The sequence below is a fragment of the Hemibagrus wyckioides genome, linkage group LG17 (assembly GCF_019097595.1).
Source record: "Hemibagrus wyckioides isolate EC202008001 linkage group LG17, SWU_Hwy_1.0, whole genome shotgun sequence".
NCBI classification, from domain to species: domain Eukaryota; kingdom Metazoa; phylum Chordata; class Actinopteri; order Siluriformes; family Bagridae; genus Hemibagrus; species Hemibagrus wyckioides.
The window spans coordinates 11,170,818-11,196,009 of NC_080726.1; the positions used below are offsets into that span (position 1 = coordinate 11,170,818).

General features: G+C 40.4%; 1 protein-coding gene across 4 annotated transcripts in view; it reads left to right on the forward strand.

Annotated features, from left to right (window-relative positions):
- fndc3a (fibronectin type III domain containing 3A) overlaps positions 1–24,873 on the forward strand; it is a 67,832-nt gene extending 42,959 nt beyond the window's left edge. For all 4 annotated transcript variants that reach the window (XM_058413315.1, XM_058413314.1, XM_058413317.1 and 1 more), the window contains 23 exons: positions 6,019–6,095; positions 6,237–6,489; positions 7,315–7,629; positions 8,683–8,741; positions 10,344–10,513; positions 10,973–11,032; positions 11,125–11,263; positions 11,582–11,635; positions 12,053–12,177; positions 12,326–12,500; positions 12,883–12,969; positions 14,104–14,242; positions 14,329–14,397; positions 14,477–14,595; positions 16,156–16,261; positions 16,346–16,521; positions 18,159–18,272; positions 18,379–18,528; positions 18,862–19,235; positions 19,690–19,902; positions 20,155–20,321; positions 20,416–20,537; positions 22,088–24,873. In XM_058413315.1, the coding sequence (XP_058269298.1) occupies positions 6,019–6,095; positions 6,237–6,489; positions 7,315–7,629; positions 8,683–8,741; positions 10,344–10,513; positions 10,973–11,032; positions 11,125–11,263; positions 11,582–11,635; positions 12,053–12,177; positions 12,326–12,500; positions 12,883–12,969; positions 14,104–14,242; positions 14,329–14,397; positions 14,477–14,595; positions 16,156–16,261; positions 16,346–16,521; positions 18,159–18,272; positions 18,379–18,528; positions 18,862–19,235; positions 19,690–19,902; positions 20,155–20,321; positions 20,416–20,537; positions 22,088–22,402 (3,578 nt within the window). In that variant the 3' untranslated portion in view covers positions 22,403–24,873. The remainder of the gene's footprint in view (positions 1–6,018; positions 6,096–6,236; positions 6,490–7,314; positions 7,630–8,682; positions 8,742–10,343; positions 10,514–10,972; positions 11,033–11,124; positions 11,264–11,581; positions 11,636–12,052; positions 12,178–12,325; positions 12,501–12,882; positions 12,970–14,103; positions 14,243–14,328; positions 14,398–14,476; positions 14,596–16,155; positions 16,262–16,345; positions 16,522–18,158; positions 18,273–18,378; positions 18,529–18,861; positions 19,236–19,689; positions 19,903–20,154; positions 20,322–20,415; positions 20,538–22,087) is intronic.
- The last annotated feature ends 319 nt before the right edge of the window (positions 24,874–25,192 follow it).

The window sequence follows — 25,192 nt, forward strand, 5'->3', positions numbered from 1 at the left end:
TAACAGTGTGTTATTCTGGATTAGCTGTAATTAAGAGCATAGCCCAGTCTGCTCCTAGAGCCTCGGTCACTCAGGCTCACTGGTTGACAGCAAAACAAGAGCCCTCGTATAAACCCTCATCTCACTGCTCGCTGGCTGGCTAGATCACACAGATATGTTAGTGCTGGTGACGGTACAGAGGGAACAGTCTGGTGTCTGCCTCCAGCACAGGCACAGATGACATACTAGACAGCGAACACAGTATAAGCCTTTAGCTTGTTTCAGCTTCGCCCAACATCCCCCGTCGTCTTTCTCCTCTAACACACACACACATACATACAGAGTGCTGTTTGTGTAATAGGAAAAGAAGTTTAGCTGCTGTTCACATGCCAAACAGGCCTGCCTGCTGTTTTGGAGTTTGGCCTGTTCCTGACTCAGCCTCAGTCTTTTTTTTTTTTTTTAATGTGTGTTTTTCTCACTCTGTTTGTTGATGCTTCCTCCGGAAGGCTGGCTCTGGAGTCCACGTCAGCAAAGCAGCAGCCTGACTCTTTTCCTGAGGGGAGGTGTGTGTGTGTGTCTGTGGCTGAGAGAGTGAATGAATAAGAGAAGGGGATGAGGGATGAGGAAAAGAGGGGAGAGAGGGGGATGTGGCCTTTGTGTCTCATCTGCCAGTGCTTGTGCGTCAGACTGATGTAAGTATGGGTGTTCTATTTTTTTTTTAATACTCCTATTCCTTCCATATTTTTCGCGTCCTGTCTCTCTTGATCCCACCTTCCATTCCCCGTCTCTATATATTTTGTCCTGTCATATTTTCCCTGTTTCTGACAGGATCAGCCTCTTCGAAACAAACAGAATAAAGAGAGAAAAGCTGTAAGCCCAGAACCTCCTGTGATCTCCATCACAGCTACATACACCTTTTCATCCTGCTGTTGAGCTTATAGCATACACATGCCTTGCACTGTTTACCTCATCTGACTCACTGTTTACTCAGTGGACAGAAGCACCTCTTGTACCTCCAGAACTGAGCTTTGAGGAACTTGTCTTGTTTCCGCACCGTTTTAGTTCTTGCTCCATTTTAAACAACGAACGAATGGAGTGAACTTACACCAATCAGGCATAACATTGTGATCAGTGAGAGGTGAAGTGAGTAACACTGATTATCTCATCATGGCACCTGTTAGTGGGTGGGATATATTAGGCAGCAAGTGAACATTTTGTCCTCAAAGTTGATGTGTTAGAAGCAGGAAAAATGGGCAAGCGTAAGGATTTGAGCGAGTTTGACAAGGACCAAATTGTGATGGCTAGATGACTGGATCAGAGCATCTCCAAAACTGCAGCTCTTGTGGGGTGTTCCCGGTCTGCAGTGGTCAGTATCTATCAAAAGTGGTCCAAGGAAGGAACAGTGGTGAACCTGAGACAGGGTCATGGACGGTCAAGGCTCATTGATGCACGTGTGGAATGAAGGCTGGCCCGTGTGATCCAATCCAACAGACAAGCTACTGTTGCTCAAATTGCTGAAGTAGTTAATGCTGGTTCTGATAGAAAGGTGTCAGAATACACAGTGCATCACAGTTTGTTGTGTTTCGGCAGCAAAAGGAGGACCAACACAACATTAGGCAGGTGGTCATAATGTTATTTCTGATCGGTGCTCATGCCTTCTATTGTCTAATATTCGCATTTTCAAGTTGTGCAACACAATCAGAAATTCATACTCAGTGATATACAGTGCATGGCTAAAGGTTTGTAATCCAGCCTGACCATTCCAGGCTTTCCACTAGATTGTGGGAATTTCTCTCCATTCAGCCACAAGAACATTTGTGAGGTCAGGCACTGAGGAGGCCTGGTGCACAGTCTGCGTTCCAGTTCATCACAATGTGTCCAGTAGGGTTGAGGTCAGGGCTCTGAGCAGGACATTCGTCTTCAACTTTAATCTTGACAGATCATGTCTTTGTGGTCCTTGTTTTGTGCATGAGGGATCTGCATGCTTGTTTGGGATAGGTCCATTTGTTCCAGTGAAAGGAAAGCTTCAGACTACAGTGTACAAAGATATTCTATATATTTGTAATTTTCAGGTGTCCACATTCTTTTGGGCATATTTGCCCAGCTATGTAAAATAGAAACATGAAAGATTTTATTTTTAACCTACTCACATTTGCTGCAATTTGAATTGTCTTGCATATTGCATGATTTGTCACTTTGTCAGTTTACATAATGGCAAATGTCCCTGCAATAACAATGGGTTATTTTTTTAGTGGAGTTCCCCGAAAGATTTTAGAAACGGGTTTCATGTCCCTCAAACAGCTGTGTGTGTGTCTCTGTGTATCTGTGTGTGTCTCTGTGTGTCTGTGTGTGTGTGTGTGTGTGTGTGTGTGTGTGTGTGTGTGGGCTTCAGGTCTACTCACCTGTTAGACTAGACTGACTCACTTCACATCAATTATGTAGATTCAGTCTCTCCAAATCAGACTTCAAAGCTCCCACAGCACTCCACATCACTGTAAAGACATAATGGCTGTCTGTCTAAAGTGCTTGTGTATTTTTGCTTTGGAAAGAACAGCACTGTCTGTAGTGAAGCCAGCAGTTGATGATTGATGTGCTCTAGACTTTGTAGTTATTAGTGGTAAAGTTGTTGTTGTTGTTGTTGTTTTGTTGGTCAGCATTTAATCCAGGCTTGGGACCGGCACTGAGAGTAAACTCTTCAGTGGCTGGGTTAGCGCCCTGCCTGGGAATCGAACCTGGGTCGCAGCAATGAGAGCACGGGATCCTGCTGGAGAGTTTTTATATTTTTATATATATATATATATATATATAATCATTTAATGTTAAATATTTTTCCACTCATGCAGCAAATCATGAGTGAGTAATAGTGCTTTGGTTTACAGCTTGTATTTTTTTATACCTTGTCACTGTCACCAAATGAGTGAAGTTGTCCAATTCATTTATCCTAGAATATTAGTAGTGTGCCTGTTCACACACACCCACACTCAGTATTTATGGCATTATATATCAATTTTGAGGGGAACATCCCAGACTTGTATTTGGTCGTGTGTATCCTCATCATTTAACAATAAAATCTATCGGTTTTAATATTCTTTTTATATTTTTCGCAGGTTTTTCAGTCATTATCTGAGTCAGTATCACAGTCGAGGATGTTGACTTGCCTTACTTTAACCTAGCTTTAGGATAAATATTTACATAAGATCTAGCTGAACTCTGTGGAATGTAACTCGTCTACTTATTTAACAAACACTTTTCAAAGTTCAGTCTTATTTACTCGGGTAAAAACAGGACTGACTAGCTGTAAAACTAACAAACTAGACAGTGAGGTTTTAAATAGGGTTTGGTAGATGTTGTGTTATACATCACATATCAAATATTTTTGAGGAGCCTGTCTGTCCCAGGTTTGTGTTTATCCATTACAGGAATTTCTTTGGTACAAGAAGTGCAGGTACTGTGGTGGTGATTTTCCTTAACAAATCAATCTAAATTTTGTTTCCCTGCTTCCAAGATACTTAAACTTTTTTGTAGCATTGCAAAGCTTCGCATTGTGTAGTAGCTCTCCCTGGAGAGTCTGGTACTTACCACTCACTGTGGCTAACAACCACTTGCTTTTATAAGAAGCTGAATCTTATTTACTTGGGTAAAAACAGGACTAACTAGCCTACAACTAACATACTGTGCAGTAAGTTTTTAAACAGGGTTTTGTAGATATTACTGGGGTTTTTTTGTGTTATAGCCTACATCACTTATCAAAAATAAGCAAGTGCAGGCAGGTTGGAATGGGTGGAGAAAAATATCAGTGAGAATCAAGGGGAAGGTATACAAGACAGTGGTGAGACTGGCCATGCTGTATGGTTTAGAGACAGGAGTCAGAGCTGGAGGTAGCAGAGCTGAAGATGTTGAGGTTCTCTTTGGGAGTGACAAGATTGGGCAGGATTAGGAATGAGTACATCAGCTCATGTTGGACGTTTGGGGGACAAAGTCAGGGAGGCCAGATGGTTTGGACATGTTCAGAGGAGGGAGATTGAGTATATTGGTAGGAGAATGTTGGACATGGCAAGGCAGGAGGCAAAGAGGAGGTATATGGATGTAATAAATGAGGATATGAAGTTAGTGGGTGCAAGTGTTGAGGATGCAGAAGATGGGGATAGGTGGAGAGAGACGATTCGCTGTGGCGACCCCTGAAGGGAAAAGCTGAAAGAAGAAGACATCACTTATCAAATATCTTTGAGGAGCCCATCTGTACCGGGCTTGTGTTCATCCAGTACGATATTCTCTAGAAAGTATTTATCCTGCTATGAAGGCAGGTCTTTCTGTACAGTGACCGCTCATTAGCAGCAAATATGGTTTGCCATGTGTTTTCGGCTCTGCAGACTTTGTTCCCTTTATTCAGCCGTCCCTTTGCTTGAGGGGGAAAAAGCTTTGTGATGTTTGGAGTTTATTAATTTTAAAGACTTTGTGTAGGTTGGCGGTTATGTGACAGGATTACAGGTTACAGGATTGAAGATGTTTGATGCTGGAATGCCTCGTTACCTGAAATTGATGGAACATAATTCTGTTTTTATACACCATCAGGCCTTCTCCATCAGTAAAACTAAGTTGTATCATGTAGAGTGATGTCTAACTAACCCTAACCCTTCAGCTATAAGGCTTCCAATTACTCCCTCTGTACTTTCCATGAACATCAGCACTGCTGGCAGTGGCTCAAACATAACCTCGTAGCATCTTGTCGTCTAGAATATAGACATAACCTACAAGTGGTGGTGTGAAATCAGCCCCAGTTGTTAAAAAACCTCTGGTTCCTCATGTTTAGAGAACTCACTAAGCTACGGTCAGATACAGTGTGTGTCCTGTCTCAAATGCTCCTGTCTGTTGTCTAAATCACTCTGACTTTCTGAAATGACTGCTTACAGACTACAATTCAACTCAAGTCTTTTCATGGGGCCTCCATATTATCTTTTTGCAAGTAATACTAGGAAAATCTGAGTAGCATTTTTTGCCTGAAAATGCTCATCATTAGCAGAGGGTCTTTAACTTGAACTATCTTTTGAATCTTTCATGCATTGGTTCAACTCGTCAATTTCCCCAAGCACACCCTTAGCTGATTCACAGCACTGCATTCACTGATGCTTGTGGGTATGCAGCCACTGTGTCTTTGGGACTGATCCCCACAGCGGCGTTCGGACATCCCTGTTGTAGAGGAACAGATTTCTTCGCTGCTGTATCTGATTTGTTGATCCACGCTACTTCAAATGAGCCGTACTTCCAGTCACTTAAGGGTTAACCTTGCAAAGAGAATCCTAAAATAAGCGCCTGTCGTTGATTTTAGACTTGTTTATTCATGTGTACTTTGAACCTTGTGTGTTTTTGAGTGTTAGTGTGTTTTGATGCCTCATCCAACACGATCAAGATCAGACATTACAAGAATTTCTTTGCGACAAGAAGTGCAAGTACTGTGGTGTTGATTTTTCTTAACAGTACAAGTCAATATAAATTTTGTTTCGCAGGATTCTTAAACATTTTTGTAGCATTTCACAGCTTTGCATTGCGTAGTAGCTATCCCTGGAGAGTCTGGTACTTACCACTCACTGTGGCGAACACCCACTTGCTTTCATAAGAAAAGGCAATCGGATTTGCATTACACATACGCTTGCTTCGTATATGATGTGTAGAGGAAAGTGATTTTTTTAAAATGTGTTACATTGACAGAAATGCAGCAGTGCTAACAGATAAAACTGTCAGACAGGTTTAATGCTAATATCATGTAGTACTGATAAAAGTCCCGAGTGTGTGCGCTTTTTGGAGAAAACATGAGGTGACGGTCACAATAGGGACCCAAGACATCTTAGGCAGATGGTTTTAATGTTATGGATGCTCTCAGTATTTTTGTCTGAAAAACAACACTTTGTGCAGGGGTGGAAAGCTAATGACATTATTTTGTTCGTTGCACTGGGATCCTTTATAGTGACAGCTTAGTAGATAGTGTGTTAAGATATTTATGAGAGAGTATTGTAATGTGTGATTGATTTTGTGTTCTTGCAGGTCCTGCTCAGGTTCCCATGATGTCCCCAAATGGTTCAGTGCCTCCAATCTATGTGCCTCCTGGATACGTTCAACAGGTGAGTTTAAATGCTTTCTTCTTGCATTTGCGCTAACACACACACTCAGTTTATTTCACAGTGCATAGCATTTGGAGATCTACCTTCTTTTTGTTTCTGCCTATTGTTTTCATTGTCTTTTTGTGTGTGATCTGTCTTAAGATCATTGAGGAGAATGGAGTAAGACGGGTGCTGGTCTTGCCTCAGGCAGAGTTTCACCCTGGGGGCCACTCTCCACTGCATCACCCTCCCCCTCCTCCCACCCACCCCCACCTGCAGGCCTTCATTCCCCATCCACATCCAATCTTGCCTCATCATCCTCCTCACCTGTACTCAGGCATGGCCGGCGGAACTGGAGACATGAATGCCCAGTACATCTCTCAGTACCACCCAGCCCACATCTACCCAGACCAGGGTGAGCACACACACACACACACAGAGACTAATCCCACACATCTTGTACTGATAATCCATTCAATCTTTTCTCATATCACCCAGTAAATAGTTGCTGCTGTTTACACATTTTTGTGTAATTTAGAAACACACAGATTTAGAGGTTGATTGCTTGTCGGATTTATAACTCCATTTTTCCCAGCAGCTCCGTGACTTAAATATCCTTAAGCCACTGTAAGTTTTAATCAGTTAGACACTCATAGCCGAGATTAATAATGAGTAGATGCACTAGTGAATAAACAAATTAATAACTCAGATACAAGTAGTTTATTAATAGGACGCTTGAGTCACCAATTAATTTGGAAAGCTGCCTAAAGTCACCAAAAGACCCATTTGAGCTTTGCCTATATAATTTGCTTGGAAACACTCAGCAAGCTGAAGTAGGGTTTCAGGCTACATAAATCATTGGATTTTTTTTTCCCCTTCTGGTGCACTTTGTGTTCACAATGTTTAACTGTGACCAAGTACAGCATGCTCTGACCATTTTTATGGGCTCTGCTTCCCAAACACATTGATACTGCAGGCATGTTGTATTTTAATTTAAGATTGTTTTGTTTCTGTTTATTCAAAGTTGAGTTTTACTCGTCAGAAGCCACATAAGTCTACTTGTGTGCAGTTAAAGTGTTAGATGATCTGAATATAAATACTGGTTCAGGAAGGCCTCAGAGATCCATATCTCAACAATAGCATTCTGAAGACGAAAGAGAATCTGGGACAGTATTTATACCCATTGTGTGTACACACAAGCTTTGTCCCATATGTAATCATTCTGCCTGTGTGTTTCCAGTTTCTCCAGACACACACCCGGCACATGGACGCACAGCGTTTCACCGGGATGAAAGGGCTAACAAAGCGCATGAACGGCTGCAGAAGAAGCTGAAAGAGCGTCAGGGAGGTCAGGCAGGTGGAGGAGGGGGAGGTCAGGGTCCTACCAAAGATAGTCCTCCTCTCTCTCCACAGAAGAACCGTGGAACCCCACCAGCAGCAGGAGGAGACCTCCAGAACGGTCTTCTCAAAGGGGTGGAGGAGCAAAGCCAGGCTGCTACGTTCACCGGTTTGGGAAAAGAATGTCCAGGAAGAGTGAGAGACACAGAGCCTGCAGGTAGGGAGATACAGATCTCATTATACCGTGTGCCATAATATTCATGAACCATTTCCAGTAATTCTTCTGTCAGAAGTCATGCAGTAACTTCTGTTTATGTAACAACCCTCACTCACTATCTTCACTGTCTATACCCCGGTGACTCAGGGGCACTGTGTAACACTATACAGGGGTGAGGATTTGAGATTCAAGGAAACTGATTAAATCTTAGCTGATGTTCTGTCAGATAAACACTATCACAAACTGTGTAGGACATACAGTGCATCCTGGGTATTCTCTACTTCTGGTTTATGTTTATGTATCAGCACTGGTGGATTTTGGTGAACTAAATAGCGTGCTGTCAGGTATAAGCATTGTCTGAGAGACAGAAGCCAGGTCAAAGTGCTAAACCAAAAAAGTCTAGCAATTAATAACTGGTTGGTTTATCAGCGGTGGTGTAAGAGACTTTGACATGATTGTTGTATGTCTAATTACAAATATATCCCATACCACCATAGATGTGCATCTGATAGAAGAGTTTTTGGTGATTTTACAGGGTGTATTGCTAGTAAAAGACAGGTTTTAGTGCATACTGGAAGTCTGTATTGTACTGTAATGTGTGAGCTTGGTCATGAGCAGGATTATCACTGGCAAGGCTTTATAACAGTGAGGGTCCAAATCACTTGTATTGAACTTCATGATTCTAATCACTTTAAACTCTTTTTCTTTTTCAAATATAGATCAGTTCGGGAGATAGACAGTTAGAAATAGCAGAAATGATAGTCCTGTCATATCTCCACTCTAGCGCAGGAAATGATGCTACATCTACTGAGAGGTGTGAACAAGCTTTAGGAGCTCTCACAAACCGGAGTGTTGCCTGACTGAACTATGCATCTTTGACCTCATTATCACAACAAATGATGAAACTAGGAGCTAGATTTCACACTTTATGATTGTCTATCATGGCCTGGGACCATCAAAGTTTTTGGTTTTCTCAGAATGTCCTGTATAGAGAAATGAGAGAGTAAATAATCTTGTTGAAGATAATGGTTTCTTCTTTTAATCTGTTCTCAGAATCGAATGAAAAGATTCAGGCTCTTCTAGAATGGTTAAACAATATCAGCAAGCCTGTGGTAAGTATATGGAAGATTTCTGCATACACCAACCAGGCATAACATTATGACCACCTGCCTAATATTGTGTTGGTCCCCCTTTTGCTGCCAAAACAGCCCTGACCCATCATGCACTGTATATTCGGACACCTTTCTATCACAACCAACATTAACTTCAGTAATTTCAGCAACAGTAGCTCGTCTGTTGGATCGGATCACACTTGCCAGCCTTCGCTCCCCACGTGCATCAATGAGCCTTGGCCGTCCATGACCCTGTCGCCAGTTCACCACTATTCCTTTCTTGGACCACTTTTGATAGATACTGACCACTACAGACCGGGAACACCCCACAAGAGCTGCAGTTTTGGAGATGCTCTGATCCAGTCGTCTAGCCATCACAATTTGGCCCTTGTCAAACTCGCTCAAATCCTTACACTTGGCCATTTGTCCTGCTTCTAACATCAACTTTGAGGACAAAATGTTCACTTGCTGCCTAATATATCCCACCCACTAACAGGTGCCATGATGAGATCATCAGTGATATTCACTTCACCTCGCAGTGCTCATAATGTTATGCCTGATTGGTGTATATTATATGAATGATTCTCTGGTAAACTGAATGCCTGTAATGATTATTTATTTGTCAGCATATACAATGGCTGTCACCTTTATATTTTGTGTAAATTGCATGATTACATTTGTTAGAATTATGTATGAGAGTTGTGTCCCTAAAAATTGAGTAGTAGCTGACTGTAAAGGTTCATTAAAGTTCTATGTAAAATATTATCAGCGACCAAATTACTACATCCTTGTTTATTCTGGCGTGTTCTGTAGTTGTAATGTGTATTTTCCTTTAGCGTGTAGGTTTATTATGTTTAAATACATGGAATGATCATCTGTCATTTCTCAACATTCGGGGGCTGTGCCAAAGAGTTGAATTCATCTGTGTTAGTGAAGTGGTGTTCAGGTGACACTGTTTTTCTACGTAGCGCTAGATGGGCTTTTCAAGGTTTTTCACTGTAAGGTTAAGAATGATCATCATACATCGTCTTCGAATTGTTATTTTCGACCTATTCTATTTCGACCTGTGATTTGGTCAATAAAATAACCATGATGGCTGTAAAGTGCTGCCATAAAGTTAATAAAAGTCAAGATATTCTTATGTAGGACCTAGTTAAATTGGTTTTGTTGTCACAGTCCTTGCAAGAGTCCTGAGAGGCTAAATAAAGAGACAGAAGGAAATGAGGTGGGCAGTCGAGCGAGGGCTTCGGTTGAAGGCCTTCTTGGTCCAGATGGACAGATTATTTCCACAGAAATGACTACAGGGATAAGAGCGGATGTTGCAGAAGAAGAGAACAGTAAAATAGCACAAAGCAGGGGGAAAAAAAAGCTGTGTTAAGCTTTCAGTATGCTATTCATCATGGTTTTGTGCATCTGTTCTGTGTTTTGATTATCAAAGAATCAGAGATATCTACAGTAACAAAGCTGTATCTGCAGGATGCCTAAAGTAGAAAAAAAATTCAGAGTTTTTGTTTGGTTTGTTTTATTTCTGGAATACTCATGCACCTGAATTCATCTTGCATTACTCAATGCATGGGTTTCACTGATCTGTGATTTCTTTAGGTGACGGAGATCCAGGCCAGAGGAGCGTGTCTCTGCTGGACTGCCCCAGTAAGGAAAACTGCAGACGAGGAGCAGAAGGAGCCAGAAGAGAAACCCGAGGAGCCCACTATCAGCTATGAGGTGTCCGTTTCATACAGTGGCAAGGACGGCAAATACAACACTGCCTACAGGTAATACAAAATAAATTCAGTTTGTAGGCTGCACAATAGACGTTAATGACATGTCCAAAGTTCATTTGGACCTAGAAAGATCCATATGCAATAACTTACCTGGATTGATGTGACAGCCCCAAGGCTAACAAGCTGTGCAGAATGCTCTGTGCAAGAACAACATGTGCAGTTCACTGTGTTTTGAACACTTGTTGCCATATAATTTTGATCTCAATGAAATGTTATTTAGTTCTTGTCACATTGAGTTACATGAAAAAGAAACATATTTTGTCATTGCTTATTGTTGTGTTTAGGCTGTTTGTAAGGTTTGGGTCTGTGTATTTCTGCGACAAACTGTGAAGACACTGTTTCTTTTCACTTTTGCCTTTATGTGGTTTGGCTACATTTTGGCTTCATTTCATAAAGATCATTCTGTCATTTTCAATGTCTTTCCGATCTCCTTCTATCTTTTCGGACCAGTGGTAAGGAGCTTAGTGCAACCATAGAGAACCTAAGACCAGCAACAGACTACCATGTCAGGTGTGTATTCTGGTTAGATGCATCATGATATTGTTATGGCCTTCAGGATTTCTAACATTGAGAGGAAATAATATGTACATCTGCATCTGTAGGGTCCAGGCCATATGTAACTGTTTACAAGGAAACCCCTCTGAGCCTGCAAGTTTTACAACTCTGAGCTGTGAACCTGACACACCCATCGCACCTCGCAAAGCCAGCGGCACCAAAAACTGCCTCGTCCTGCAGTGGAAGGTGCACACACACATGCAAGCCATGTACACAGTTGTTTTTGCAGCGCACACACACATGCAAGCCATGTACACAGTTGTTTTTGCAGCGCACACACACATGCAAGCCATGTACACAGTTGTTTTTGCAGCACACACACATGCAAGCATGTACACAGTTGACTATGATCAGTGATCTTTTAAAACGAATATCCATGTTTTAGAGTATTGTTTTAGAAAATTTGAAACAAATCTATGCACTTGTTAATCAATTGTTCAATGTTTTAACAACCAACTACCTACACAATGGGGTATTTACTACAAATCAAATCTCTTCTTCCAGGCTCCATGTGACAACGGTTCCAAAATTCAAAACTACATTCTACAGTGGGATGAGGTAATGCTTTATGCTCCATCACTCTTTGACACGAAGTTAGTTTAAGTACATGGTGCCTCACATTTGGAAGTTGCGTATGTCACAGCATCCTTATTTGGGTTTAAAGTCAAGCACCTTAAAACAGATAAGATTAACTATTAACAGTTTAATCCTGAACTTCGATTTATCCGACTTTCTATCAGTGTGTCTTTCTCGTCTTTTTTGCTATCTTTGCACAAATAAAGTATAATGTTTTGTGTTTAAGAACATAACATGAATAATTAGATGTGTAAAATAGCTAACAGATTACATTTAATACTTGGCATCAAAAGTGTGGACTTTAGCTCTTTATTTGCTGTGTACATGTTGTGGGCTAATTGTGCTAAATTGTGGGCTAACTTTGTCCTTTGGTGTATTTGAATTGTCATATCTGAACAGGGTAAAGGTACAGGAGTGTTTGAGCAGTGCTACTATGGCCCTCAGAAGCAGTACAGGGTGACCAAGCTCTCGCCAGCATCCAAATACTCATTCCGCCTAGCAGCCAAAAACGACATGGGTGTCAGGTGTGTGTGTGTTGTGCGTGTGTATTAAGCCAGTTGCTACATGATGGATGTGAATGCATAAGTGTGGGAGTACTTAATCGGCCACTACTTGAGAGACTTTTTCTTGAGCTGTACATGGGTTTATGTGTGTTCTTGCTCTCTGTTGTAGTGAGTTCAGTGAATCTGTAGACATGTTGACCTCATGCAGTGTCCCTGCACCTCCAAAGAGCCCTGAGCTGATCCAGGCTGGGGTCAATTGGCTCTCCCTGCGGTGGAACAGGCCAGAAAGCTCACCAAAAGAAGACGATATCAGTTACATACTGGAAATGGAAGAAGAGGGCTCGGTGAGAACCTAACACACAAATCACAAAAAGTGCCCTATGGATATTTTGCTGAATTAGACTAGTGCACACACAAGCTTAATGCTATGCTTATAATTAACAAAGCAGTGAAAATCTTCCACAATACATACACTTGCAGGTAAACACATTGTTTTTTATTTTTCAAACAGCCAACCATCTATTTTACATTGTAAGAAGAGAGAATTCATTTCACATCATGCCTCTGATTTCTATATCTATGGTTGGCACAGAGAAATGCCAGCACAGAGTTCACTTGGCGTTTACGTTCATGTGAAGGGTTTCTCACTTGCACAAAGACAATACACAAGCAGGTACAGGATTATGTATTTTAACGGCTGTGTCGCTGTTTGGTCTGGATTTACAGGGTTATGGGTTCCAGGTCAGTTATAATGGTGATGACTTGTCATGCACAGTGAGGAATCTGCACCGGAGCACCAAGTACAAATTCAGGGTGAGAATGGTCTTCTCTTTGGTATATGTGTACTTGAAGAGTGTTTGAGACTGGAAGTGAAATTTATGGTTAAGTGAACAAATGATATTAGATTATAATGCTAGTATCAAGGTTTTTATATTTATTATTAAAATGCAGATGCTGTAATTCCTGCTGTGAAATACCAGCTAATATATACATATTTATAACTGTAATAATTGGAGACTAGCCGATTGCGGCTTGGCAGGTATCTAACGTACATCTTCTAGCTACATTCATATTTCCCTTTCGCTATTCATGTAGCTGGTATTTATAGTGTCTTATGATTATAATCAGTCATCGTTTTGGTTTAAGCTCTTATCTGACTATTTTGATACCCTTCCTAGAACGCAGCTTCACAGCGAGAGTCTCCGTCTGACTGACTGTCCAGTCCATTATAAGCAAATAAATGTTTATAAATAACAGGCAGTTAGCCCAGCATGTGACTAGCACAACTGTCATGATGATAGTGATGAGTTTCTGGTCATAGTGGGGCATTGAAATCACATAAATCATGATACTGTGAAAATAGCCTTATCAAAAATGTGTCCTATTGATAGTTGACAAGGAGAATGAGAACATATGAAGCAAAATTAGATTAACATCCCATTAGCTACTTGTTAGTTGAGTTGGTCAATGTTGTTAAAGTTATCATTCTGCTGTGATCAGAAGGCGGCCTGATTGCAATCAAGTTCCTATAGACTAGACTGTTAATGTGATCAGTGCATCTAGCAGGATGCTGATGAGACTGTTAGTACCTGCTGAGCAACTCTTCCCTCTTATAGGTCCAATTACACCCCATCACCAAATGTTGTCAGGGTGCTCTGCTTAATACTGATTATAATAACTAAGCAGCGTGATGTTGTCATGTTGATGTGTATCATAATTCTTTTGGAGCTTTTTGGATCCTATTATAATTGTGCAGTTGAAGCGATGCCGTCTTTCAAAGTTCTAGTTTTCAAAGTTCCTTTTTTCTTCACTTTGTTCTGTGGTTAATCATGGGCGAAATTTTAATGCTGTTTCTTTTGTGCTGCTATTTTGTTAGCAGTGATACAGTACATGATACACACTGGTGGTTAAAGTGTACCTGTGAATTAATACACTGGTATTATTCAGGTTGCTGCATATAATACAGAAGGTAAGAGTAACCCGAGTCCTGTGTCGGAGTTCATCACGACCCCAGACAGACCTGGCTGCCCCTGCAAACCCTCAGTTAAGGGCAAACAACATCCCACCAGCTTCCGCATGACCTGGGGTGAGTTCAGCTTTGAGTCGCAGGCTTTGAACTTGCATTAGATGTGATGCATTTACACTGGCTGCTTGCTCCAACTCTTCCCACAGATCCCCCCAAAGAGACCGGTGGCTCAGATGTGACTGAGTATGTGGTGGAGCTGTTTGAAGGACTGAGTGGTAAGTTCCAGTGGGATTCTTAAGTTTTGTGTAATTATATGAGCATGTGATACAACTGTGTTTGTGTTCATGTTTTCAGGCTCCTCTTGGGAGGAAGTGTACAGGGGTTCAGCTACGGAATGTGTTTGTGATGGGCTAAAGCCAGGTGGAACATACCAAACTAGAGTCTGCTGTCACAGCAAAGGAGGACAAAGCCCGGTAAGGCACACAAATACATACAAACACATTTTTTGAATGTTTTTAGCCTGCATAGGCTTCATAAATTTGGCATAAGTGATTCTGTGCCTCAGAGGTGACTGTAAGAGAAGCTCAGAAAAGGTGCTGTTGCTTTATCCTGTTATGTTTTTATTTTTTAAGAGGTTTTTAATGTAATGATTACTGGAAATTCAATCAATACAGTTTATACGAATGTATCAAACATTTTACCAATATGCCAATATATTAACAGCATTATCTGAGACAAGCCAGGCTTAATGTTGCTTTTATGTACAACACTCTTGGGAAAACTATAAAAGATGTATTGAATACAGTACTGTTAATTGTGAAAAGGGCTTTCAATGCCGCATTCTAGATATATTATTTTTCTGAGTGTCCCAAGTACGTGAATAAACAAAGTGTCTGATTTAAAATCTCCATGACTAGAGCCTCTATTGGCATAGTGCTGTGAGCGAGCAAGAAGTGACACGTGGAGCCGTGCTAACTTCTGTGACTGTGGAAAGCAGAATTCACCTCACCTCTATTTGACCCATCCGAGCCATAGAAACACTGGTTTAGCAGTTCATTCCAATGTTACGAACCTTATGCAGGCCAATTTAAAAAGCTCAAGGCAGCCATTTTAAGGCTGAGCTAAAGGTTTGGAAAAGGGCTCTTTTAAACACTCACAGTTTAAGACACACACTTCTCACAAGATCCTTTGCAGTACAGTGAATGAATTAATGATGGACTGTTTTGAGTTCATCTATAAATGTTCTATAGATGTTCATGCAGGTCTTCAAAATCACAGTTTTATTACTAGGATATTTTTTTTTTACTGTATGCAGTCAAAGTAGTAGGAAAATCTAGCATTAAAAAAGTAGCCCAACACAAACATCAGTTAACATGCACACAGGTTTGTTTTTGTGAATTAGCTTTACAGAGTCGGACACAATAAAGGACCCTGGCCTCTGTGTTAAAGTTAAATTGAAGAGCACTTCCAGATGACTTCTCATTCTTTACACGGAGAGAACCTAAAGATTTCTCCCTGGTGAATGTATAGGCTTCACAGGGATTCAGGGTGTAATTGTGAGTGGGCTGCAGCCTGAGAATATGCAGTCGTGGAAGTCTTTTTCATTCCTGCAGAAGGGTGTGTGGATGCTGCTGTGGAAATAGTTTTAACATCCTCATATTTTGCTCAAAACTTTATCAAGATTTAAACGATAATGAACTTTCAGATTACACAAGAAGCAGACTAATTATAGTGTTTTTAACAGCAACATAAGCTTTAAATGAAGTGCTTTATAACGACGAGCTGATCAAAGTGCTTTTCCACCCACACCTCATTAGGTAGATGTGAATTCAGTGACCTTTTGTATGACTGGCAAGGTGCATGCCTTTATTACACAGACCCTAGTCGCTGTTCTTTGGCAACAAAAACAATAATCATAAACAATATTTTGTGTGTATGTATATAACGCAATTTCTGAAGGTCCTAGGGGCTCGGATTCTACCAGAAGTGTGCTGTTCTTTTAACCCTATTTTTATATTGTTTGTGTGTTCCAGTTTTCCGAGACCCTGCAGGTCCAGATTCCAGCTGTTCCTCCTGGCCCCTGTCAACCTCCCAGAGTAATTGGAAAGCCAAAAGCCAGAGAGGTGCAACTTCGCTGGGGTAATCCTACAACCTTTTTATTCATTTTAACTTAACTTTTTTTGGTTTTTTGTTTAATTTGCTCGTCCTGCTGTCGTGCTTCAGCTCCTCCTCAGGTCGATGGTGGGAGTGCGGTGTGTGCTTACAGTGTGGAGATGTTCACCCCCCAGGCTGAAGAGGCCAGAGAGGTGCATCAGGGCCAAGAGCTTGAATGCACTGTGCACAGCCTACTACCTGGAAGAACTTACGGCTTTCGTCTCAGAGCAGCCAACAAAGCTGGGGTTAGAACCACACACCATTCAGTAATAGAAAACTAAAATAAAATAGCTGAACTGAAACTAATAAACCAGACTGTAAAGCTGTATTTGTCTCCACTGCTGAAAATTAGTCATCACATGGAATTAAGGTTAAGGATTTCACTCTTAAGCGTTCCCCCCCCACTTTGCAGTGCACATATTTGATCACAGAACACTGTGATTTGAGTCCTAAACTTCACTTATTGCTTGAAAGTAACCGTGTGGTGTCAGATCTCACGAAATTATATGCTAAACTGGTAGTCATCGACTGTTCCCATAGAAACCAACCTCTCACACTGACTGGCATTATACAGTAGAATTGGCTTTGGATAGAAAGATAATACTTATATACAACTACACGAAACCATTATTTGTTGTAGTTAAACAATAACATACCCAGACAGCGTGCTAACAGAGCAGAACAAAGGTGTATACAAGAATCTGTGCAGACGGCTGTCATGTTAAAATTAAATGGCTGGTTAAGAGGTACCAGCTATTGAAGCGGAGACAGAAAAAAAAGAAAAAACAGAATGATTAAAAGGTGATGATAAGCAGAAAAGACGGGAAAAGATAGTTTCAGTTTGTTCGCGTTTAATTCAACATTGCTGGAAATCAAATAACTTGAGAGAGCCGTTTTAGAGAAATGGTAGAGTTTCTGATCTTTTCCCAAATGTGTGATTGTGCTTGAGGACACTACAAGTGACTCTGTTTGCCCTTAGAAAGTAATAGCTTTCTAAAGATCTTAGTAGTTTGACAGATATAATACAGAAATCTGTCTGTGTGAGTAGACAGTACAGTCATGTCAGTAATGCTTTCTGTGAAGGTCATATTTAGAATGAACTATATATAATTTAATACATTTGTATATAAGCAGTAATCATCTTAGGATGTATCCATAACACATGGGTATAATTTGAGCATGCATTAGACTTTCTATTTTAGACATATTATACTTGGTTTATTGCTTTTTAAGTAGTTCTTAACACGTTATATAACCATAACTTTGGCATAATGCAGTATGATGGAATGAGTTTTAAAAAATTTTTAAAAATTAATAGTTAATTATACGGGCACGAATAGCATGAAACCCTTCTGCAAAACTTGACAACTTTACAAAATATGATAAATTGGGTTTGTGAGAAAAACCATTAGAGATGCCATTGATTTAATAATCTTCTCTATTTAAACATTGCTACTTTACCTTGTGCTGACAGGTGATTTTATAATCAATTATAATACTATTATATCTACTTTGAGTCAGAGTACTATCACTTTGCATTTTCCCCACTTCTAATGCATTATGTTAACAATTTATAAAAGTGTTATAAGCATGACTATAAACTATAATGCAACTGTAACATTTTTATAAATGGTTATACCAGCATGTATGATGCCGCATTAATGCATTATAATGTTATCATTATAATGTTATATATTCATAGTAATAAGGCCATAGTAGTTATGGCCTTTATACTAATCGTGTTATTTTTACGGGCTCGTTTTCAACTTACTATTCCAAATACACTCCGGTTCACAGCTGTAGTGTTTCCTTCTGACCATAACTCTTATATCATCATGTTATTCTTATGTACTCACTAAGTATGTATTGTCTTGCTTGTCAGTATGGGCCGTTCTCTGAGCGTATTGAAGTGACCACAGGACCAGGAGCACCTGAGGCTTGTCGACCTCCTCACATCATCTGCAAATCTCCTTCTTGTGCTGTGGTCAGCTGGGAAGTAAGGATCACCTATTGTATATATTTTATTGTACTGGTGAAAAGTTCACGAAGCTCATATTACACACTTTTAAAAGTCCCAAGTTAAAACGCGTCCTGTCTTCCAGGCTCCATCCTGTAATGGTGCAGCAGTGACAGAGTTTCGGCTGGAGTGGGGAGCAGCTGAGGGGAGCATGCAGGTGATCTACAGTGGAGCTGCAATGAGCTATGAGCTGAAAGGTCTGCTGCCTGCCACCAACTATTTCTGCAGAGTGCAGGTGAGCATCAGAAATTGAAAGCACATAAGCGTGGTGGCCGATGATATTCTCATCACTTCTGTTGGCAGAAAGCAATACTGAAAAATATTTACCAGCTGTCCATCAAATACACATTAATCCTCAACTCGGGTATGAGAATAACCTCAGAATATCCCTAAAATATTTCAGATTTTACTGTATGAGAATAACCTTAGAATTCGCAAAATAGTTAAGTCGTCTTTTGCACCCATAGCGGTTATGTTAATCATCGTTCTAATGTTAATCCCCTCCTGTCACTTATTTTTAGATAACGTTAATAATATATGCCGCTATGTGTTGTTTATCTGTGTTCAGGCAGTGAATGTGGCTGGTGTGGGGCCATTTAGTGAAGTAATACTGTGCCAGACGCCCTGCTCTGTGCCTGCCATGGTCAGTGTTGTTCATGCTCTCCGAGAGAGCGAGATGTGGGTGGAAGCGAAGGGCTCTGACAGAGGAGAGGTGGAGGATGAAGAAGAAGAAGAAGAAGAGGAAGAGGAAGAAGATGGAGAAAGACCCTCTCCTCCACTCTATTCGCCTTCGACTTGCCTGGGGCTCCGCTGGGAGGCACCGTGTGATCACGGAGCAGAGATTACATCTTACCTGATTGATATAGGAGAGAGACAGCCGATCTCCACTGGCCCTGTAACGAAGTACATTATACAGAACCTGCAACCTGATACCACCTACAGGTATACAGTTAGGATTGCTTCTTTTATAGCTTTCCACAGAAAGACATATTTAAGAAATTTATTACAAAATGTTAGCTACAGTACTATCTATTGCTCTTTGTTTTGTTTTGTTTACATTGAGCCACATATTATTAGTAAAATGCATGTGTTTGGCCATGTGTATTCTGGTGATTATACAGCCAGCGTTCTGACTTTGTGCATAAGATTTCCAGATTGGAAATGCAAAGAAGTAATTCCAGTGTCTGAATGAATGAGTGTTTGTTAATGCTAATTTTGTTGCACACTCTAAATATTTGCATAATGTTAGTTAATGAAATGAGGTAATATGCTTTTCCCCCCCAAGTTTTTGGCTTCATTATTCATTAAGCCTCATTCTGTTAAATCCAGTGGCATATATGTCCAAATGTAAAGTTTAATATACTGTATAAAAGCGTGTGTGTGTGTGTACCCACAGGATAAGGATCCAGGCTCTAAACAGCCTCGGTGCTGGTCCCTTTAGCCACACTTTTAAGCTGAAGACAAAACCGCTGCCTCCTCTGCCACCAAGGCTGGAGTGCACTGCATTCAGCCACCAGACGCTCAGGCTGAAGTGGGGTGATGGTCCAGCCAAGAATTCCCCCACAGACTCACTGCAGTACCAGCTCCAAATGGAAGACAAAAATGGCAGGTGAGGCCATACATCATTCATCACATACAGCATGACGGACAAAAAAAAAACAAACAATAGTAGTACTGGCACAAAAGTAGTAGAAGTTATAAAAACCTCGTGGTTATGTAGATGGATCTTCAGTAAAATAATATTACACTAGCTATGGGTGAAACACCTGCTCCAGTTTGTCATTGCTTGATAAAGATTATTAATCGCTCCTGGTTAAGACTTCAGACCAAGACTTGTTGCTGTGTGTCTGTTTTTCTGTAGGTTTATATCCTTGTATAAAGGACCTTGCCACACTCACAAAGTGCAGAGGCTAAATGAGTCTACCTCTTATTCGTTTCGCATCCAAGCCTTTAACGAGGCGGGCGAAGGGCCCTTCTCTTCTGTGTACACCTTCACCACCCCCCGCTCACCACCAGCTCCACTCAAAGGTAAGGCTTTCGGCTCTCTCACCTTTCACCTGGAGCTTAGACCGCTTCTCAGATTGTGTTTCACTTTATTCCCTTTGTGTCCATCTGTCTCTAGCACCACGTGTGGAACGACTGGATGAGTCCTGTGAGATCAGTTGGGAATCCCTGTCACCTATGAAGGGAGATCCGATCATATACTGCCTGCAGTGCACGCAGGGAAATTCTGACTTTAAACAGGTACCAATGTTGTTGTCATAGTCATTCTGTTTGATACCAGCTTTTACGTTTTTATGAGCAGTTCTTGTGCCTGGTTTATGCTTCATTAGGAATGCTATTGAGATGCTCTGAGTGTTCATGGTTTTTCAAAACAGTAAAGAAACTTATCTCTCTGTCAGAATAGGAAAGCAGGTAGCAAACAGTTTTGTTTATAAAAAATAAAACAGCTAAAAGATTCAGAAAAAATATAAATGACCGTATGAATAATCTTTAAAGTGTCGCATTTCGAAATGTGAATGTGGAAATAGAAACACATTCAGGTCTAAAATCATTATCTGTTCAGCTAAGTTAATGTACAAAAAGCTGCTAAACAAAATCTAATCCAGTCTTCTGCTTTTACTTTACTAAAGCAGAATGCAAATCCATTCAACTAAGAGAAATACTATTTTCTATGTTCATGCACCAGTTCAAAAATGTGTAAAATATCTCAAGCAAATAAAATAATAATATAGTCTTTATCCCTATTCCCTGGACAGTGTGAACATTTCATTACTTAGAGAGAGACGGATTTGAAAAGGGTACCTTTTCAACTCAGTTTTATTTGTGTAGCTCTTTTAATAAAGCAGTTTTACAGAAATCTGGATGTAGATTCAGATCCCTAATGACTGTGACAAGGAGGTGACCATGGCAGGGAAATGGCCCTGGGACAACATGAGTAAGAACCAGACTCAGGAACTGGACACTTTAAAGTCAAACTGTACTGAGACTGTTGAAATGATAGTCAGTATGAGGATATTGTGATGAAGAGTCCTGGGATTGGCAAAGGGACAGTCTGGATAATCTTACAAGTCTGTAGTCTCCGTGTGAGATTATCCTCTGAAGCAAGAGTGCGACTTGGGAATAAACTTTTTTTTTTTTTTTTTTTTTGCAAAATACAGATCTTTAGGGCATACATGTAGGACATTTTACAGTAAGAAAGTGAGTCATAAGCGTAGAAGCGCCAAGCAGAAGTAGAGCATCAGGATGAATCAGACAGATCAGTAGGGAGAGGAGAGACACGGCACTGACTTGCTGGTATTTTCACTATTACCCAATACTGACTGTGATAAACGCATCTAACGATAGGGTGTTGGACATATAACACTTTCAGTTTCTGCCCACGCCTTCATTCACACGTGACCGTGAGCCAGTCACAGAGGAGGTGGGTGGGCAGATGGGATGCTTTGGCTTTGTAGACTCACTTATTTTTTTTCCCAAACTGCTGGTTGCAGTCCCATCCCAGGTGTCTTTCGAACACACCAAAAGGATCTGAAGTCTGTTTGGAGAGAAGCATAAATCGAGCTTTGGAAGATCTTCTGCTTTGTGTCCACTGCTTTGATTTAATTTATTATATGATTAAAAACGTATTTTTAATTATTGACTGAAATAAACATTATTTTAAGTTGCTTAGCATTAAAAATCTAGACTCTCTGAAATGTTTTATTGAGACAAAAATCTCAGATTAACTTTTTTGTAGTTAACCGGATAACTTTTGTGCTTTGTCCTGATGCCTCTTCTATTTTTAATTTTAGATATACAAGGGCTCAGACACTCTATTCCGCCTCTCCTCCCTGAACTCGTCTTCTGAATACCGTTTCCGAGTGTGCGCGATCCGCCAGTGCCAGGATGCTCCGGAGATCATGGGGCCGTACAGTTCCAGTGTCACTTTACTGCCTCTTCGCGTCGAATCTCCCAGCTCATCCAGCAGCACGGGGCCTAAAGCTGCTGAGAGCCAGCAGCCTCGACGCAGCCTCACAGACGAGCAGTTCTCCCTCCTCATCATCGCCCTCCTCGCCCTCACCTCCATCCTCATTGCCGTGGCCATCCAGTACCTCGTCATCGAGTGATCCCTGAAGCCACGAGGCCAAATCCTGTTGTTTTGGTTTAGTTTTTCTGTCTATTTCATTTTCCGTCTGTTTCATTCTCAGCACCAAAGTGGGTTGAGGAAACGGTGAGCGAAGGAAAAGGATGAGAAAAAGAAGCTGAGGCTGTAGATTTATTTCACCAACTCTTCTTTTTTCGGCTCTTCTCTCTGTTCTCGAACTCTTCTTTCTCTCCAGCGCTGTTAGAAAGCACAGTATTCCTCTCCCATTAGCTGGGAGGTGATTACTGAAGGATTAGGAACGAAGCTTACCACTCACTGCATACTCCTTTTTATCATTCATTTATATGTGTAGCTATAGTTTTTTTTTTTTTTATTATTATTATTATTATTTATATTTAGTTTTAACTATAATTTGTCCAGTATGTGACGTTGGATCTGTGTTCCATAGCTGGCACGGTGATTGTGCACGGTTTGCTGGTGCGTGGTTTGCTGGTGCACTGTTCATTCATCCACCGGTCATTTACACGCCGGTGTGCAGTTTGCTGGTGCACGGATTGCTGGTATGCTGCGAGCTGTCGCTCGTGCACTGGTCATTTGTGTGCCGGTGTGTAGTTTGCTGGCGAGCTGTTTGCTGGTACACTATGTGCTGGTGAGCTGTTTGCACTGGCCACTATTCGGTGGTAAGCTGTTCACTGATGAGCTGTCTGCTGGTGCACTGGTCATCGGTGCGCTGGTCACTGCTTGCCAGTGAACTGGCCTCTGTTCGTCGAATTTAAGTTGTTGCTGTCGCACTGGTCATTGATGCCACGGCTGCTGTTCTTTGGTAAGCTGTTCACTGATGGGCTGGTCACTGGTGCGCTGTTAAGGGACGGAACTCAGAGGGCCAGTGAATACAGAGGAGAGGGATGAGAGGAGGTAGGGAACGCCAATCTCCCACTGACATGTGGAAGAAAGAGAGAGATGAAATACCTTGAGGTCCTGAAGGTACCAAGCTCTCTAACTAGGAGATTAGTTTAATGACATCACTGAGAAGGGAGACTGATTAATTCATCTTATAGAACATTCATTTAGCACTTTCCTTTTTGATGTGCAGAATGTGTAGGGATGCAAAAAAAAAAAAAAGGACAAGAAAAACGGTAGTATATTTTTGTACAGCATGATGCAAGGACCTGCTCTTTTGAGATCTGGGTTGGTATAGGGTTAGATCAATGACTATGGGGGGAGGAAAAAAAAAAAGAAGAAACAACCTAACACAGTCAAGTTATTTTTATTATCATGTAAGTATACTGTAGCTTGATTTTACATGCAGCTGCTTTGCTCCAGAATATTGTCCAGCACAACAAATGTATGCTTATCCAGTTATTTTTGCACCTTAGTGAGAAGCAAAACAAAACAAACAAAAAAAAACAACAGTACTGACTGCGTCTTGATCTTGTGATGCGTTTTATGGAACACACTCTCTTTGGTTGTGCGAGCCCTTGTGTTTTTGGATGTTGAATTGTAGTACCATAAAACTAGTTATCGAAACCTTTTTATTTCATAAGTAATGATTTCAGACTTGTGATTGGAAACAACCATTTCTTCTACACGGTATTTTCTTAATTTCTCTGATCTTCTTTTGTTTATTTTTCTTTCTTTTTTTTTTTTTTTTACCAACATTAATTTTCTCCTTAATACTGAATATAAAAGTATTCATATTCACTAATGTTATTCATTATTTTCCTCATTTGAATCACATAATTGAAGGGTTTTTGTTTTTTTATTTATGCAAAAAATAAAAAATAAAAAAGGTTAATCATCTCCAGAGAAATTAAGAAGAAGAAGAAGAAAAAAAACCCATGAAAGCAAAAAGCAGTTCTAAAATGTGTTGATTCTACATGTACTTCCTGTGAAACAGAATCGTTTGCCTTTTCTTTGTGTAAAGTCATTGTGATAGATTGCCCAAGCTGCATGACGGCAGCGAAGACAATCTAGCCGTGAGGTCTAACGTCGTGAGTGGTTACGACAGTGGTGCTGTCACGACCATACAAGAACTTACAGGTACCTTGCAAGTCTTGGTTTAATTACATGATGTGGTCTAGGTGGTTTGCAGATGTCTTCTCTTTGTCACTGAAGGAAAAAATAAAAAAAAACCCAAATTCCTATTTTTGATAGTGATAAAACTGTAATTGCAAAATGTGCCATTTTAACATCTCCCCCACCATAGTAGGCTTCTACATTTGGTCCATGGAGGAGACAACAAAAAAAAAAAAACCTACAAAAATATGCACAAAAATGAGACCATTTTTATGTAATTTTAATGGTTGCAGTTACCTCATACACCCGTACATTCCAAAACGAAAAATTTGTTATACTATACATAGTACCTGACATATCACTTTAAAAATGTTCGTTATGAATTCAGAAATGTATAATCATAAATATGTATCTAAAGTGTATCTGTAAAGTCATATCTACAGAATCATGCACAATAAAAAAGTTTATAATTCTTAATTGTCTCTTTAGAAATTATTAATTATATGAATATTTTATTTATTATATAAATATTTATTATATAAATATTTTATTTATTTATCATATATTATTTATTATATTAATTATTTATTTCTACTTTAAAAAATCATACATGTTTAGCATTTGCCTTCCTTCCTCTCTCTCTCTCTCTCTCTCTCTCATTTTCATATTTTCATTAATCATTTAATCCTGGTCAGGGCCGCAGTGGATCCAGACCCTAACCCTATCCCAGTAACACTGGCTGTGAAGCAGGAATACAACTTGGATGAGAATGCCGGTCCGTTGCAAGGCTCCATGC